Source organism: Ranitomeya variabilis, chromosome 1 (genome assembly GCF_051348905.1).
Source record: "Ranitomeya variabilis isolate aRanVar5 chromosome 1, aRanVar5.hap1, whole genome shotgun sequence".
Classification (NCBI taxonomy): Eukaryota; Metazoa; Chordata; class Amphibia; order Anura; family Dendrobatidae; genus Ranitomeya; species Ranitomeya variabilis.
The window spans coordinates 6574877-6594726 of record NC_135232.1 but is presented as its reverse complement, the minus strand read 5'-3'; the positions used below and the strand labels follow the sequence as shown (position 1 = coordinate 6594726).

The window sequence follows — 19850 nt, the reverse complement described above, 5'->3', positions numbered from 1 at the left end:
ATTAGGGGTGAGGGTCATTAGGGGTCATTATACCAGTGATGTCATCACCAGGGGGCGGGGCTGACAACCTCTCACATGTATATGGGCAGGTTGTCAGAAGTAATAGATGAGGGGCCAGTGCTGGAGTATTAGGGGTGAGGGTCATTATACCAGTGGTGTCATCACCAGGGGGCGGGGCTGACAACCTCTCACATGTATATGGGCAGGTTGTCAGAAGTAATAGATGAGGGGCCAGTGCTGGAGTATTAGGGGTGAGGGTCATTATACCAGTGGTGTCATCACCAGGGGGCGGGGCTGACAACCTCTCACATGTATATGGGCAGGTTGTCAGAAGTAATAGATGAGGGGCCAGTGCTGGAGTATTAGGGGTGAGGGTCATTAGGGGTCATTATACCAGTGATGTCATCACCAGGGGCGGGGCTGACAACCTCTCACATGTACATAGGCAGGTTGTCAGAAGTAATAGATGAGGGGCGAGTGCTGGAGTATTAGGGGTGAGGGTCATTAGGGGTCATTATACCAGTGATGTCATCACCAGGGGCGGGGCTGACAACCTCTCACATGTATATAGGCAGGTTGTCAGAAGTAATAGATGAGGGGCGAGTGCTGGAGTATTAGGGGTGAGGGTCATTAGGGGTCATTATACCAGTGATGTCATCACCAGGGGCGGGGCTGACAACCTCTCACATGTATATAGGCAGGTTGTCAGAAGTAATAGATGAGGGGCGAGTGCTGGAGTATTAGGGGTGAGGGTCATTAGGGGTCATTATACCAGTGATGTCATCACCAGGGGGCGGGGCTGACAACCTCTCACATGTATATGGGCAGGTTGTCAGAAGTAATAGATGAGGGGCCAGTGCTGGAGTATTAGGGGTGAGGGTCATTATACCAGTGGTGTCATCACCAGGGGGCGGGGCTGACAACCTCTCACATGTATATGGGCAGGTTGTCAGAAGTAATAGATGAGGGGCCAGTGCTGGAGTATTAGGGGTGAGGGTCATTATGGGTCATTATACCAGTGATGTCATCACCAGGGGGCGGGGCTGACAACCTCTCACATGTATATAGGCAGGTTGTCAGAAGTAATAGATGAGGGGCGAGTGCTGGAGTTTTAGGGGTGAGGGTTTTCTAGGGGTCATTATACCAGTGATGTCATCACCAGGGGCGGGGCTGACAACCTCTCACATGTATATGGGCAGGTTGTCAGAAGTAATAGATGAGGGGCGAGTGCTGGAGTTTTAGGGGTGAGGGTCATTCTACCAGTGATGTCATCACCAGGGGGCGGGGCTGACAACCTCTCACATGTATATGGGCAGGTTGTCAGAAGTAATAGATGAGGGGCGAGTGCTGGAGTTTTAGGGGTGAGGGTCATTCTACCAGTGATGTCATCACCAGGGGGCGGGGCTGACAACCTCTCACATGTATATGGGCAGGTTGTCAGAAGTAATAGCTGAGGGGCGAGTGCTGGAGTTTTAGGGGTGAGGGTCATTAGGGGTCATTATACCAGTGGTGTCATCACCAGGGAGCGGGGCTGACAACCTCTCACATGTATATAGGCAGGTTGTCAGAAGTAATAGATGAGGGGCGAGTGCTGGAGTATTAGGGGTGAGGGTCATTCTACCAGTGATGTCATCACCAGGGGCGGGGCTGACAACCTCTCACATGTATACAGGCTGGTTGTCAGAAGTAATAGATGAGGGGCGAGTGCTGGAGTTTTAGGGGTGAGGGTCATTAGGGGTCATTATACCAGTGATGTCATCACCAGGGGGCGGGGCTGACAACCTCTCACATGTATATAGGCAGGTTGTCAGAAGTAATAGATGAGGGGCCAGTGCTGGAGTATTAGGGGTGAGGGTCATTCTACCAGTGATGTCATCACCAGGGGGCGGGGCTGACAACCTCTCACATGTATATGGGCAGGTTGTCAGAAGTAATAGATGAGGGGCGAGTGCTGGAGTTTTAGGGGTGAGGGTCATTATGTGTCATTATACCAGTGGTGTCATCACCAGGGGCGGGGCTGACAACCTCTCGCACATGTATACAGGCTGGTTGTCGGTACAGAGCCAAGGCTGAAAATCTCTCGCCCATACTACACTGATGGCGGCTGTGTATGAATAGTGGAGTATGTTGGGGAAATATTCACCTGTTACTCCATGTTGGGGAAATATTCACCTGTTACTCCATGTTGGGGGCTCTCAGGTGGGGGCTCTCGGGTGTGGACTCTCAGGTGGGGGTTCTCGGCTGGGGGCTCTCAGGCAAGGCTTCTCAGGTGTGGGTTCTCATTCCCACAGTGCATTGCACTCTTCTGTTACAGACAGGGACTATAGAGGTCATGCGGACTGGTGTTTATGGATCCTTCTCCACAGACTATATAGCAGATTTGGGGTCTGCCCCCATGGTATATAAAGCTCACCTCCGGTGGGGTACAGGCTGCTGTATGATCGAGAGCAGTTCTGTAGGCAATCCTTCTCAGAGCTGAAGGTAATTACTCCATCGGATTTGACCTTTTGTCGGACGATTTTGCAGGAGTCTTGAGAATACTGATATACCCAGTTAAGTTCTGTCCCACTGGGGTCTTCCACCACCGAACCCACACAAGCATTCTCTGTAGGAACAGAAAAATGAAAAGGTTATGCCAGAGCAGGGGAGGTACTGAGGTGCTATCAGAGCGGGGGAGGATACAATACACCATCAGAGCTGGGGAGGATACCAAGGGGTCACCAGTGTAGAGGAAGGTACTGAGGGGTCACCATAGCAGGGGAGGTACTGAGGTGCTATCAGAGCAGGGGAAGTACTGAGGGACCACCAGAGCAGGGGAGGTACTGAGGTGCTATCAGAGCAGGGGAGGATACCAAGATGCCATCAGAGCATGGGAGAATACCAAGGGGTCACCAGTGTAGAGGAAGTTACTGAGGGGCCACCAGAGCAGGGGAGGTACTGAGGGAATACCAGAACAGGGGAGGTAGTAAGGGACCACCAGAGCAGAGGAGGTACTGAGGGAACACCAGAACAGGGGAGGTAGTAAGGGACCACCAGAGCAGGGGAGGTACTGAGGTGCTATCAGAGTGGGGGAGGATATCAAAATGCCATCAGAGCACGGGAGAATACCAAGAGGTCACCAGTGTAGAGGAAGTTACTGAGGGGCCACCAGAGCAGGGGAGGTACTGAGGTGCTACCAGAGTAGGGGAGGTACTAAGGGACCACCAGAGCAGGGGAAGTACTGAGGTCCTATCAGAGCGGGGGAGGATACCAAGATGCCATCAGAGCACGGGAGGATACCAAGGGGTCACAAGTGTAGAGGAAGGTACTGAGGGGCTACCAGAGCAGGGAAGGTACTAAGGGACCACCAGAGCAGAGGAGGTACTGAGGTGCTATCAGAGTGGAAGAGGATACCAAAACACCATCAGAGCACGGGAGGATAAAAAAGGGGTCACCAGTGTAGAGGAAGGTACTGAGGGGACACCAGAGCAGGGGAGGTACTCAGGGGCCACCAGAGCAGATTAGGCTAATGAGGGACCACCAGAGCACGGGAGGTACTGAGGGACCACTAGAGAAGGGGAGGAACTGAGTTGCCACCAGAGCGGGGGAGGATACCTATTGGCCATCTCAGAAGGGGGGGTACTGAGGGACCACCAGAGCAGGGGAGGATACGATAGGCCACCAGATCAAGGGAAGAAAACCAAAGCGCCACCATTGCAGGGAATGATACTGAGGGGCTACCAGAACAGGGGAGGATGCTGAGAGGCCACAAGAGCAGGGGAGGTTACTTAGGGGGCGACCAGAACAGGGGAGGCTAATGAGGGGTCACCAGAGCAGGGTAGGAAACCAAAGGCCCACCAGAGCAAGGGAGGATACCGAGGTACCATCAAAGGAGGGAAGGATACCGAGGGGTCACCATAGTAGGGGAAGATACTGAGGCGCTATAAGAGCAGAGGAGGATACAAAGGCATCAGCAGAGCATGAGAGGATACCGAGGGGCCACCAGTGTAGAGGATGGTACTGAGGGGCCAGTAGAGCAGGGGAGGCTAGGGTGGAGCAACCAGAGCATGGGAATATGCAGAGGGGCCATCAGAGCAGGGGAGGATACTGATGTGCCAGTAGAGCAAGGGAAGATATCAAAGAACCATCAGAGCATGGGAGGTTACCGAGAGGCCACCATAGCAGAGGAGGATATTGAAGCGTGAAGAAAATGGGAAAATCCAGCAACGGCAAAAGTCATAAGGCTATGTGCACACTTTGCGCATGACCTCTGCGGGTTCTCCCGCAGCGGATTTGATAAATCTGCAGAGCAAAACCACTGCGGTTATCCCTGCAGATTTATTGCGGTTTGTTCCGCGGTTTCCGCTGCGGGTTTCCGCCTATACTATTGATGCTGCATATGCCGCAATATGCAGCATCAATAGTAATGTTAAAATAAAAAAAAAAGTTTATATACTCGCCCTCAGACGTCCCGATCTCCTCGGCGCTGCGCCCGGCGGTCCGGTTCCAAAGATGATGTGCGAGAAGGACCTTCGTGACGTCACGGTCATGTGACCGCGACGTCACCGCAGGTCCTGTTCGCACAGCAACCCAGACCGGACGGCCGCGTGCAGCGCTGAGAGGTGAGTATAACATGATTTTTTATTTTAATTCTTTTTTTTACACACAAATATGGTTCCCAGGGCCTGGAGGAGAGTCTCCTCCACCCCGGGTACCACCCGCACATTATCCGCTTACTTCCCGCAACGTGGGCACAGCCCCATGCGGGAAGTAAGCGGATCAATGCATTCCTATGGGTGCAGAATCGCAGCGATTCTGCACAAAGAAGTGACATGCTGCGGAATGTAAACCGCTGCGTTTCTGCACGGTTTTTCCTGAAGCATGTGCACAGCGGTTTGCGGTTTCCATAGGTTTCCATGTAAATGTAAACGCAATGGAAACTGCAGCGGACCCGCAGCGGCAAAATCGCGGCGGTTACGCGGTAAAAACCGCAAAGTGTGAACATGGCCTAAAACTTCACATTTATTAGTACATTTAAAACATGAAAAGGACAAATTAAAAAAAACATATCGGTCGACGCGTTTCGAGCTACACTAGTTCTTAATCACGACAACTAACATACAGGAACAATGAAAATATATAGCATAGGAAATAGGTGTGGAATAGTCAATCACAAATGTGCTTAATTATTAACCCCATGTGTACACAGGAGAAAAGAAAGGAAAAGGAGGGGAGGGGGAAAAAGACTGAGAAGACTCAAAGAACATGTTTCACAAAGATGAGCAATATCCTGTAAAGAAATATCTACAGATAATGTAACAGAAATAAACCAAACACTAGTAATACATAGCTGCCCATTTTCCCACGACCACCTTGCCAATGGATTGCAGCACAGGATGGCCGCTGCTCATATTTTGCTTACCTGCCTGCGCTGCTGTCCCTCACACAGGAGAGGGGCCACATACATGCCCCATGACAGGAAATGGGGCGCAAATTACTGGTTTGCTGGTCTCGGGAAGTTTGGTAACCCTAGTAAGGGCCACCATTCCCCTTCGGCTAATTCCTGACAAGAGGGTGGGTGTCTGCTGTATCCATGGCGACGCTAAGGACTACCCTGTAGCCCAAGTGATTATGAACATGCACTGTGCCACCGAGTCTAATGAGATTTTGAAAAACCGGGGGTGCATTCGTTAGACCAAAAGGCATGACGAGATTTTAAACATTTTCTGAATGATATTTTATCTGATTTGTATTGGGAGATTTATTATGGTGTATTTGGATGATATTCTAATTTTCTCACCTGACCTAGATTCACATTGTAAACTGTCTCGTCTTTTTGGTTTTCCTGACCTCGGCAACATAGTAAGGCCGAAAAAAGCCATTTGTCCATCCAGTTCAGCCGATATTCCATCATAATAAATCCCCAGATCTACGTCCTTCTACAGAACCTAATAATTGTATGATACAATATTCTTCTGCTCCAGGAAGACATCCAGGCCTCTCTTGAACCCCTCGACTGAGTTCACCATCACCACCTCCTCAGGCAAGCAATTCCAGATTCTCACTGCCCTAACAGTAAAGAATCCTCTTCTATGTTGGTGGAGAAACCTTCTCTCCTCCAGACGCAGAGAATGTCCTCTTGTGCCCGTCACCTTCCTTGGTATAAACAAATCCTCAGCGAGATATTTATATTAAAATAAATAAGGCAGCACACTGCAGCGCTAAAATATGCAAACATGAAACATGAAAGTTGAACTGCATTACTGCACTAGAAATATGAAAAAATGAGAGCGTTTAGCTCATAAATTGGCCAATTCATGTGTACCTGGTAGCCACATTAGGGCATTTCTCGTATACCAGGTCCTACACTTTCCTCGCTGAGAATAAACGTATTCATCTGAATGGGTACCTGTGAAACCTCTTCTTAGACTAAAATTCTCTCTCTCTCTCTGTGGAGGGGTAATGGACCTGCTGCGATTAAAACACCTGTGGCTAAGAGGCGGAGGAGTGCTCAGTCAGAAGGCTAGTGAATACAAATTTCAAAAAACTGACTGTCACATCCAAACATAGATCAAGTGTGAACAGGTGCTGAACCTAGAGTCACCAACTCGTACACAGTCAAATAAATAAGGCAGCACACTGTAGCGCTAAAATATGCAAACATGAAACTTGAAAGTTGAACTGCATTACTGCACTAGAAATATGAAAAAATGAGAGATGCCCTAATGTGGCTACCAGGTACACATAAATTGGCCATTTTATGCGCTAAACGCTCTCATTTTTTCATATTCATAGTGCAGTAATGCAGTTCAGTTTTCATGTTTGCATGTTTCAGCGCTACAGTGTGCTGCCTTATTTATTTGACTGTGTACGAGTTGGTGACTCTAGGTTCAGCACCTGTTCACACTTGATCTATGTTTGGATGTGACGGTCATTTTTTTGAAAGAAAGATATTTATATTGTCCCCTTATATACTTATACATGGTTATTAGATCGCCGCTCAGTCGTCTTTTTTCTAGACTAAATAATCCTAATTTTGCTAATCTCCTTGGGTATTGTAGTTCCCTCATCCCATTTATTAGCTTTATTGCCCTCATTTGTACTCACTCTAGTTGCATTATATCCTTCCTGAGCACCGGTGCCCAAAACTGTACACAGTACTCCATGTGCGGTCTAACCAGGGATTTGTACAGAGGCAGTATAATGCTCTCATCATGTGTATCCAGACCTCTTTTAATGCACCCCATGATCCTGTTTGCCTTGGCAGCTGCTGCCTGGCACTGGCTGCTCCAGGTAAGTTTATCATTAACTAGGATCCCCAAGTCCTTCTCCCTGTCAGATTTACCCAGTGGTTTCCCGTTCAGTGTGTAATGGTGATATTGATTCCTTCTTCCCATGTGTATAACCTTACATTTATCATTGTTAAACCGCATCTGCCACCTCATTATGGGTTGCAGCTTCATCTATCTGCTTTAGAAGTAGACTTTCCATGATTTCTGTTATATTTGGGGATCTGTAACAGACCCCAATGAGAATTTTGTTACTATTTTTCCCTCCATGTATTTCAACTCATATGGACTCGACATCCTCATTCCCTTCGCTAATATCCTCCCTTAAAGTGGACTTTAGACAAGACTTTACATAAAGACAAACCCCTCCTGCGCTCCGATTTTGCGATCCTTTCTAAACAGACTGTAACCCTGTAAATTAACTGCCCAGTCATAGCTTTCATCTAACCATGCCTCGGTAATTCCCATCGTTACCTGTAGATATTTCTGCTTCTAGTTCTTTCCTCATGTTTGTCAGGCTTCTGGCGTTTAACAAAGGGTGTTAGACATGCCTCTGAGGAGCTGATCCATATCTTCTCCCGAAGGAGATACTGATGGACCAAGGGACCCCATTCATGTGGAAAGTCATGAGGGAGTTGTGCAAGACCCTGCTAATTTCCCAACTCAGAAACTCAGTGTACCATCCCCAGACTGATGTGCTAGTGGAGAGGTTAAACAAAACCTTGAAGACTATGCTGAAGAAAGCAGTTGAGAAGGACGGCCGAGATTGGGACTGTCTCCTTCTTTACCTGTTGTTCTCCATCTGGGAAGTTCCCCAAGCTTCCACTGGCTTCTCCCCATTTGAACTGCTCTATGGACAGCACCCTCGAGAATTTCTGGATGTGGCGTAGAAATCCTGGGAGGCTGAAACCACCCACTATAGAAGCATGTCACCCAGATGCAAGAGAGGATTGCCAATGTGATGCCCATTGTGAAGGAACACCTCCTTAAGGCTCAGGAAGCCCAGTCTTACTGACACTGTCTCCGATTATTCACAAGTTGGCCTTTTTTTTAGAAAGTTTCTAGAGGAAATGAAACTACAGTAGAAGAGAAAGAGTTGAGGAGGCAGCATAACCCATGATAAGAAATAAACGGCCTACAGAGTTGTCCCCCGAGGAGGAATCCACCACAGAACTAGAAGTCACTCCAGGATTCGAGGAAAAAATATTTGATAAAATACTTAACAGTGATGAACTGACCGTATTAAATAAGGGACCTTCATTCTTCCCTGCAAGAGCCCTGAAATCTGTAAGATGCCCATCGAGGATGCATCAGTTACCATGGATGGGGACAAGCACACTAGAGAAATTAGTGCTGGAGGGGTTTATGTCCCCATCAGGAGACCCTCAGTGGTGAGTTTTGCAGGACCCTCCTGCAGTTATGGAGTGGACAATTTCATATTTTGTGATTGTTGATGGTTTATGTGAATTTCTTGTATAGGAGAAGCTGATTACACCTGTTCTGTATATACTCTTGCGGAAACACAAGGAATGGAGGACCCTCCTGGCACCCCATTGTGGCCAACATGGAGTCACAGTTCTTAACCCTGGTCTATCTTATTGAGTACATCCTTACACCTGTTCTGTATATACTCTCGCTGATACACAAGGATTGGAGGACCCTCCTGGCAGACACATTGGGGCCAGCATGGAGTCACAGTTCAGACCCTTGTCTCTCTTATTGGATATGTCCTTACACCTATTCTGTATATAATCTCGCTGATACACAAGGATTGGAGGACCCTCCGGGAACACCCATCATGTCCAGCATGGAGTCACAGTTCAGACCCTTGTCTCTCTTATTGGATACGTCCTTACACCTGTCCTGTATATAATCTCGCTGATACATAAGGATTGGAGGACAGTCCGGGCACACCCATTGTGGCCAGCATGGAGTCATAGTTTAGACCCTTGTGTATCTTATTGGATACGTCCTTACACCTATTCTGTGTATACTCTCGCGGAAACCTCAGGTGTAAGCTGGTACTTGGTTATCAGGGCCTGCTTGATGGCCTCATAGTCATCATCTTGGTCTGGCGGGCGAGAAGCAAACGCCTCCAGAGCTTTGCCTTTTAGACCTGGGGTCAGGTATCGGGCCCATTCGTCCCCAGGCAGCCGGTACTGGCTGCAGGCTTTCTCAAAGGCCCGCAGAAAAGTGTCCAAGTCCCCGTCTTTTTCCATCACAGGAAAGTGCTTTGGCCGGGGTTTTGGAGTCTGAGCACCACTGGGCTCATGGCTGGACTGGGATGACCCCTGCATTTGGAGTCGGGCTAACTCCAGCTGGTGCTCCCGCTCCTCTTGCCATTCGGCATTCTCAGCCTCCCACTGGGTTCTCTCAGCCTCCCGCTGGGCCTCTTCAAATTGCAGGACCAGCTGCAGACGTCTCTCTATGTCATCTGTGGAGCATTGTTGCAGACTCAGCTGCAGGTGGACATCCGCGCTCCCCTGGTTGCAAGTAGGGCCATCATTCAGCGGTTGGACCTCGGCAGCAGCACCACATGCGCTCTGCTGGGCTCTGAGGCCAGGCTTTGTCTGCTTTGAATTGCACCAGTTTAGTTACCATTTGAGCCTTGGATTTTCCATGGGAGTCCAGGCCATGGTACATGCATACTCCAACAAGAGTGTCCTTCTTCTGCTGGGTGTACCATTCTTCTCCTTTTGCGGCCAACATTGCCAAATAAAAGATAGAATAGAAAAACAAAGAGAAAGGGATAGGGGGTAATTGCAAGTACACACAATTGTCTCAGTACTAGTAAACACTGAGCTTTCTCTCCAAACTTATTTGCGCAGAGTCCTCGCAATAACTTTGCAAGTTTTTAGTGAGAGGAATGATTGCTCAAACCAGATCACTAATGCGCTATTATCCCACCGCTCTGTCACCAATATGTCACGGTTCACACCGTGCTGCCAACTCTAGGTCACGAATCCCAGCAGTATGTCAGGCATCCCGGGGAGGATATCTTTATTGTCCCCACTACTCACACCAATTTGTCACGAACCGGGGTTGTTTGGTTGCCCCTGGTTCCTTCTGAAGGGGATTTATCTATATCCCGCTTCCCAGTTCTGTTTTGGAACTTGCAGCTCTCTGGCGCCCCCCTTTCTCTCAGGTCAGACTAGGTACTGCCCCTAGGGTAATTAGTCGCCAGAAAGGCTTCCTGCTATGTACTGGCTATTGGACACACTGCAGCGAGGGCAGTATAACTACTCCCACACAGGTGGGAACAATCATTATCAACGCCACCATCGCTGAAAAGATTCCCAATTGCACAAAGTATGCTGCCACCAGCTCCAATTAACGGGTCCGAAGCCATCCCAAATCAGTAGCACAATTCACTTCAGAGGACACAGTTTGTTATAGAGCAGAAGAGACAAGCTAGCAATTAAATATTTTACTCCATGAAAAATTAGGCAGTGTTTACAAAGTATAAAAAGTTACTAGAATGGAGACAATTCGTATATACATTACAGATTTCTAAATTAAATAGGATTAATGTTGAAACCAGCACACTTACAGGTTATGTCATGGTATCATCTTAACTGGCCTGTGGCTTAGGAGGATAAATACATCCAGATGCATGGAACATCTTTGCCAAGTTGGTGTTAGATCACTTCCCTGGCCAAGACTGAAGGCTGGGCTAAGAGTATAGTGACTTATACTTCTGAGCTTGTGACATCACTAAAGGACTGGTTAATGATATGCACTGATCTGATAGTTATTTATGTTTTTCCAAAGTCTCAGACAAAGGCATTCCTGAGTGAGAGGGGAGGGACAACGGGTGGCTTTGCAGGATTGTCACTGCAGTTTAAAGCCACACCCTGCTCACACACTAGTTTCAAGTTACCCAGTGTTGCTGCTCTAGGCTTTGCGTTTAAGTGGAGGAATGCAGAGGGGGGAGGGAGAAAGGGGGGTCACAGCTGCATTGTGTGTGTGTAGAAAGCCATGTCCTTCTGAAACTAAGAAACTAAACTCACAATATTATATGGCATTTTTGGCATTATCGTGACACCCTGCAGATAACCAACATACTCTATAGAGTAAGAGATGTCCACCTGCGGATACCCACTATCCTATGTACAGTAAGAGATGTCCACCTGCGGACACCCACTATTCTATGTACAGTAAGAGATGTCCACCTGCGGATACCCACTATCCTATGTACAGTAAGAGATGTCAACCTGCAGGTACTGAACATCCTCTGTACAGTAAGAGATGTCCACCTGCTGATACTCAATATTCTATGTACAGTAAGAGATGTCCACCTGCGGATACTCAATATCCTGTGTACAGTAAGAGATGTCCACCTGCGGATACCCACTATTCTATGTACAGTAAGAGATGTCCACCTGCGGATACCCACTATTCTATGTACAGTAAGAGATGAGATGTCCACCTGCAGGTACTGATCATCCTCTGTACAGTAAGATGTCCACCTGCTGATACCCAATATCCTGTGTACAGTAAGAGATGTCCACCTGCTGATACTCAATATCCTATGTACAGTAAGAGATGTCCACCTGTGGATACCCACTATCCTATGTACAGTAAGAGATGTCCACCTGCGGACACCCAATATCCTCTGTACGGTAAGAGATGTCCACCTGCGGATACCCACTATTCTATGTACGGTAAGAGATGTCCACCTGCGGACACCCACTATTCTATGTACAGTAAGAGATGTCCACCTGCGGATACCCACTATCCTCTGTACAGTAAGAGATGTCCACCTGCGGACACCCACTATTCTATGTACAGTAAGAGATGTCCACCTGCAGATACCCACTATCCTCTGTACAGTAAGAGATGTCCACCTGCGGACACCCACTATTCTATGTACGGTAAGAGATGTCCACCTGCGGACACCCAATATCCTATGTACAGTAAGAGATGTCCACCTGCGGATACCCAATATCCTATGTACAGTAAGAGATGTCCACCTGCGGATACCCACTATCCTCTGTACAGTAAGAGATGTCCACCTGCGGATACCCACTATTCTATGTACAGTAAGAGATGTCCACCTGCGGACACCCACTATCCTATGTACAGTAAGAGATGTCCACCTGCAGATACCCACTATTCTATGTACAGTAAGAGATGTCCACCTGCGGATACCCAATATTCTATGTACAGTAAGAGATGTCCACCTACGGACACCCACTATCCTATGTACAGTAAGAGATGTCCACCTGCGGATACCCACTATCCTATGTACAGTAAGAGATGTCCACCTGCGGACACCCACTATTCTATGTACAGTAAGAGATGTCCACCTGCGGATACCCACTATTCTATGTACAGTAAGAGATGTCCACCTGCAGATACCCACTATTCTATGTACAGTAAGAGATGTCCACCTGCGGATACCCACTATCCTCTGTACAGTAAGAGATGTCCACCTGCGGATACCCACTATCCTATGTACAGTAAGAGATGTCCACCTGCGGATACCCACTGTCCTCTGTACAGTAAGAGATGTCCACCTGCGGATACCCACTATCCTGTGTACAGTAAGAGATGTCCACCTGCAGATACCCACTATCCTGTGTACAGTAAGAGATGTCCACCTGCAGATACCCACTATCCTCTGTACAGTAAGAGATGTCCACCTGCAGATACCCACTATCCTCTGTACAGTAAGAGATGTCCACCTGCGGATACCCACTATCCTCTGTACAGTAAGAGATGTCCACCTGCAGATACCCACTATTCTATGTACAGTAAGAGATGTCCACCTACGGACACCCACTATTCTATGTACAGTAAGAGATGTCCACCTGCGGATACCCACTATTCTATGTACAGTAAGAGATGTCCACCTGCGGATACTCAATATCCTGTGTACAGTAAGAGATGTCCACCTGCGGATACTCAATATCCTGTGTACAGTAAGAGATGTCCACTTGCGGATACCCACTATCCTATGTACAGTAAGAGATGTCCACCTGCGGATACCCACTATCCTCTGTACAGTAAGAGATGTCCACCTGCGGATACCCACTATTCTATGTACAGTAAGAGATGTCCACCTGCGGACACCCACTATCCTATGTACAGTAAGAGATGTCCACCTGCAGATACCCACTATCCTATGTACAGTAAGAGATGTCCACCTGCAGATACCCAATATCCTCTGTACAGTAAGAGATGTCCACCTGCGGATACCCACTATTCTATGTACAGTAAGAGATGTCCACCTGCGGATACCCACTATTCTATGTACAGTAAGAGATGTCCACCTGCAGATACCCACTATCCTATGTACAGTAAGAGATGTCCACCTGCGGATACCCACTATTCTATGTACAGTAAGAGATGTCCACCTGCGGATACCCAATATCCTGTGTACAGTAAGAGATGTCCACCTGCGGATACCCACTATCCTCTGTACAGTAAGAGATGTCCACCTGCGGATACCCACTATTCTATGTACAGTAAGAGATGTCCACCTGCGGATACCCAATATTCTATGTACAGTAAGAGATGTCCACCTGCGGATACCCACTATCCTATGTACAGTAAGAGATGTCCACCTGCGGATACCCACTATTCTATGTACAGTAAGAGATGTCCACCTGCGGATACCCAATATCCTGTGTACAGTAAGAGATGTCCACCTGCGGATACCCACTATCCTCTGTACAGTAAGAGATGTCCACCTGCGGATACCCACTATTCTATGTACAGTAAGAGATGTCCACCTGCGGATACCCACTATCCTATGTACAGTAAGAGATGTCCACCTGCGGATACCCACTATCCTATGTACAGTAAGAGATGTCCACCTGCGGATACCCACTATTCTATGTACAGTAAGAGATGTCCACCTGCGGACACCCACTATTCTATGTACAGTAAGAGATGTCCACCTGCGGATACCCACTATCCTCTGTACAGTAAGAGATGTCCACCTGCGGACACCCAATATTCTATGTACAGTAAGAGATGTCCACCTACGGACACCCACTATCCTATGTACAGTAAGAGATGTCCACCTGCGGATACCCACTATCCTATGTACAGTAAGAGATGTCCACCTGCGGATACCCACTATTCTATGTACAGTAAGAGATGTCCACCTGCGGATACCCACTATTCTATGTACAGTAAGAGATGTCCACCTGCGGATTCCCACTATCCTATGTACAGTAAGAGATGTCCACTTGCGGATACCCACTATTCTATGTACAGTAAGAGATGTCCACCTGCGGACACCCACTATTCTATGTACAGTAAGAGATGTCCACCTGCAGATACCCAATATCCTATGTACAGTAAGAGATGTCCACCTGTGGATACCCACTATTCTATGTACAGTAAGAGATGTCCACCTGCGGACACCCACTATTCTATGTACAGTAAGAGATGTCCACCTGCGGATACTCAATATCCTAAGTACAGTAAGAGATGTCCACCTGCGGATACCCACTATTCTATGTACAGTAAGAGATGTCCACCTGCGGACACCCACTATTCTATGTACAGTAAGATGTCCACCTGCGGATACCCACTATTCTATGTACAGTAAGAGATGTCCACCTGCGGATACCCACTATTCTATGTACAGTAAGAGATGTCCACCTGCAGATACCCACTATTCTATGTACGGTAAGAGATGTCCACCTGCGGATACTCAATATCCTAAGTACAGTAAGAGATGTCCACCTGCGGACACCCACTATTCTATGTACAGTAAGATGTCCACCTGCGGATACCCACTATTCTATGTACAGTAAGAGATGTCCACCTGCGGATACCCACTATTCTATGTACAGTAAGAGATGTCCACCTGCGGATACCCACTATCCTATGTACAGTAAGAGATGTCCACCTGCGGATACCCACTATTCTATGTACAGTAAGAGATGTCCACCTGCGGATACCCACTATTCTATGTACAGTAAGAGATGTCCACCTGCGGATTCCCACTATCCTATGTACAGTAAGAGATGTCCACTTGCGGATACCCACTATTCTATGTACAGTAAGAGATGTCCACCTGCGGACACCCACTATTCTATGTACAGTAAGAGATGTCCACCTGCAGATACCCAATATCCTATGTACAGTAAGAGATGTCCACCTGCGGATACCCACTATTCTATGTACAGTAAGAGATGTCCACCTGCGGATACTCAATATCCTAAGTACAGTAAGAGATGTCCACCTGCGGACACCCACTATTCTATGTACAGTAAGATGTCCACCTGCGGATACCCACTATTCTATGTACAGTAAGAGATGTCCACCTGCGGATACCCACTATTCTATGTACAGTAAGAGATGTCCACCTGCAGATACCCACTATTCTATGTACGGTAAGAGATGTCCACCTGCGGATACTCAATATCCTAAGTACAGTAAGAGATGTCCACCTGCGGACACCCACTATTCTATGTACAGTAAGATGTCCACCTGCGGATACCCACTATTCTATGTACAGTAAGAGATGTCCACCTGCGGATACCCACTATTCTATGTACAGTAAGAGATGTCCACCTGCAGATACCCACTATCCTAAGTACAGTAAGAGATGTCCACCTGCAGATACCCACTATCCTATGTACAGTAAGAGATGTCCACCTGCGGATACCCAATATTCTATGTACAGTAAGAGATGTCCACCTGCGGATACCCACTATCCTATGTACGGTAAGAGATGTCCACCTGCAGATACCCAATATCCTCTGTACGGTTAGTGCAGCACAATTGTACATATTGAAATACATGATGGAGACATCTAGGTTATGACTGAGAACTCGAACTAATGAGATGGATGGTTTATACGATAGAGATATACCCAGCTGTCTGTGGCATTATTGGGGCTTATTTTACCTTCTTGAGGTCATTGCCATCAGTTGTTCTGCTTTTTCTTATTAGTGCTTGTTGAGCTTGATGAACACAGGACTTCATTTAAACTAAATGCTAAATGGAAGGAGCAGAACAGGCCCCACTCATCATCCTACATGGCTCATATGATGGATGGCATGAGCCAGTATAGTGAACTGCTATGGACCGCAACAAATGATGAAGGCGAGCTCATGGTGGCACATGGTTTCTTTGTATGTTCAGCATTTGACCAAAATGACCACTTAGTGGACTGAAAATGTGTATGTAGACAAATCTGGAATGCCTCATGATCTTGCTGTGGACAGCTCCAAAAAGCCTGTTTCCTCTGACATGTATCTACTGTATGTTCTGCTCTGTTCAGTAGAAAGCTTTTTTGCTTGAAGTTCACAATGTTACTGTCTAGAGGTGTCTCAGATACACCACAATTTTATGTTTCAGCTGAAGTGTATTTTTTGCAATAACTTTATATAAAGTGCAGCAAAATTATAACATTTTTTACAGCAAGTTTTCAAAGTTGTAGTTTTTTTGGTGCAGTTGTGTTGTGAATAAAAAAAAATATGCACCGTGACGCAGCTGCACTGTACCATATGAACCCAAGTAAAATGTTGAATAGCATGGTGGTCCACCTCCTATTTCTTCAGTTCAGGTGTTTCATCCACAGTCACAAATGTGTTCTTAGAACTTTGATGTCAAATTCTGAGGTATGTAGTTTGTAAAGATCACATATTATCTTCTACATTACTTGCTTAGCGTTCCAAAATATGCAAGGAAGTGACATCAGCACAAGAAATTCGCAATGTCACAAGACTAACATTGGCCTGCACAATGCCAGGCGTCAGCTGGAGTGGTGTAAAGCAAGTCGGGCCTGCACTCTAGAGTAGTGGAAACATTCAGGGAACCTCTCCAAATCTGGTGCTGTGATGATGGATAAGTCTGGGTTTGGCAAGTGGCTGGAGTGCACAGAGCTTGATGTAAATTTGGCAGGGGAAGTAATGTTCTGAAGCTGTTTTCTCAGGCAATCATGTTTACAGTAGTTTTCAGGCCCAGTTGTCATTGATCTCTTGGTGGTAGGACTCATTTGGGTAAACGTTAAGATATAACGGAAGTTTTCTTTAATGATTGGAATTTGTTGACAAGTCCCAAGTCCACGGTAATAATGCGTCTCCTTCCGGCCAAGTCCTAGATACCAGGTGAGTCATAGATACTGGCGGAGTCATCGATACCAGGTGACTCACAGATGATAACACTCAGATAAGATGCAGAACTTCCCAAACAAGAGACAGGAAGAAGCTTCTGTGTAAAATGGGTCCGAAACCTTCTGATTATTTAGCTACGACCTAAGTACATGACTGCTGTGAATATTCTGCAAGTATAACTGACATCTCCCTCCATGGCCAACAGCCTCCAGACATGGGTGGCACTAGTTACATAAACTGAAAAACTTAGGACACAGATTATAGAGGGAATCAGGTAATCAAAGGATCAGAGCTTAGAAGTGGTCCTCACATAAGTGGATGATGATGGATAATGTCAGAGGCCTCTTACCTTCTGCTCTCGTTACTCCAGTCAGGACAAGTCCCAGGAATATCCACATGGATCCCATCATCTTCGAAGTAGAGGCCCTTCACCAGGGATGGTAATGGGGTATACAACCACCCAACCACAGCTAACAATATCTATATCAAGGATGGTAATGGATTCTACAACCACCTAACCACAGCTAACAAAGTCTATATCAAGGATGCCAATGGGGTCGACAGCCACCTAACCGCTGCTAACAAATTCTATATCCGGAGAAGAAGACTCCGTCCCACGCGTCTCTGAGAGCTGAATGATCTTTGGATCTTGTGTGTGTAGCAGATAATGTGTTCTTCCTGATAACAGCACTAGCCAATAGCTGAAGATTTATGAGGCTAATTCCAAAGAGAACACTGAGGAGAACTGATCCCCAACGTCAGCACAAAGGAGGGATCTGTAGAACTGGAAATGCCGAGACGCCATTATCTCTGGGCGCACATAGTGTGACCACCAGATAATGATATTATGATACATTATAGTGTTTTGTTTATTATAGATTTTGTCACATCATTATATTAAGTTGCATCCATCCTGCATATTGCATTGTGTTGTGATGTTCTGTACCATATTATGTGTGACTTTGGCACTGCTGGAATGAGGAGAAGATGTGTTCTTCAATCTACAGCATCCAGAATGTGTGGTGTGGAAATAGCTTTTTCATTATAAAAGTCATGGTTCGGGGTCTGGAACCTGGAGTGGGGTCAGGCACCTGAGTCTACGCTCTATCACTGAGTGTAAAGTAGGTAAAGCAGCTAAGAATCCCGTGTACAGGACATGGAGTGATTTTTAGGTAAACCATGTGACCATTAACTATCCATTTTGGCCACATTTTTATTGCTCCATGTGGTTTTCCTGCCAGTGACCCTTTTGGTCTTCCGTCTCTGCAGCCATTGTGATCACATCAAGTGGTGCTGATGATATTAACCCCTTCACTACATGGATCACCAGTAATGGTGACATTAACCCCTTCATTTCCCTAGACCAGAGATGATGATATAAACCCATTTTCATTAAAAGGTTGGGCTAGTAGAGTCAGCTCATTATCATTAGGGGGTGGAGTCAGAAGAGTTATTGTATTATAATAGAAGGCAGGGTCATCAATAATCTCATCATTAAGGGGTGGGGTCAGCAGAGTCATCTCATTATCATGAGAGGGTGTAGTCAGAAGAGTCAAATCATTATCATTAGAAAGCGAGGTCAGCAAAGTCATCTCATTATCATTAGAGGGTGGGGTCAGCAGAATTATCTCTTTATTATTAGAGGGCAGGGTCAGCAGAGTCATCTCATTATCATTACAAAGTGAATATCAGGACCTATCAGGTGAACACTCACCAGGAGCCTGAGCGGTCCCAACTGTGGGAGGTCAGAGTCACAGATGCCCCAGGACGGACGGCGGCTCCCACACTGTCCGAGAACTGAGGGCAGCGACTGTGGTGCAGGCAGAGCAGCCAGGAGAGTGAGTAGAATGCAGGAACAGGACCTGCGATCATGTGATGGCAGGTCACAAGGTAAGGGGCGGGGCCTAGCGTAAAGCTGCTGGAGGAGACAGTGGAGCACACAGCAAATACCGGAGGTTGGAGGGGAACGGTAACCATGAGAAAACAGAGAGGGAAGGGCACAAGGGAAGAATAGCCAAAACAAGCCAGGGTCAGGGAAGCCGGGTCATACGAGGAAGTACCGAATCTGAAGACAAGTTGAAAAGCCCTAGGACACAGCCGAAGTCAGAAACCAGAGAAGCAAATGAGGTACAGAATCATTAGGCAAAATCACAATGGGGAACAAACCAGGTCAAAACCAAACATACAGAAGAGGACTCAGGCACAAAGGCACATGCACACGGGGGTCGATGTCCTCCGCCGAGGGCAAAAGTCAACCGACAACGCCTAGATCCACAAAGAGGCTATAAAAAGCCTCACTGAAACCATAGGGAGGCTCCCAAGACTAACCCCAGCAGCTCCAGACCTAAGCATCCCAGGCAAACCATGACAGTACCCCCCTCTCAATGGGGGCCACCGGACCCCCAGTCTTCTCAGGAGGCCTAGCATGAAAGGCTCGAACCAGTCGGTTTCCGTACACCAAACGAGAAGGCACCCAAGACCACTCCTCTGGCCCGTAACT

General features: G+C 47.1%; 1 protein-coding gene across 1 annotated transcript in view; it reads right to left on the bottom strand.

The window, feature by feature from the left end:
- Positions 1-17992, bottom strand: part of LOC143801955 (inter-alpha-trypsin inhibitor-like) — a 39100-nt gene extending 21108 nt beyond the window's left edge. Inside the window, exons 1-2 of the mRNA XM_077281290.1 lie at positions 17700-17992; positions 2414-2605 (exon numbers count right to left, since the gene is read on the bottom strand). Of these exons, the coding sequence (XP_077137405.1) occupies positions 2414-2605; positions 17700-17760 (253 nt within the window). The 5' untranslated portion in view covers positions 17761-17992. The remainder of the gene's footprint in view (positions 1-2413; positions 2606-17699) is intronic.
- Between the last annotated feature and the right edge of the window lie 1858 nt (positions 17993-19850).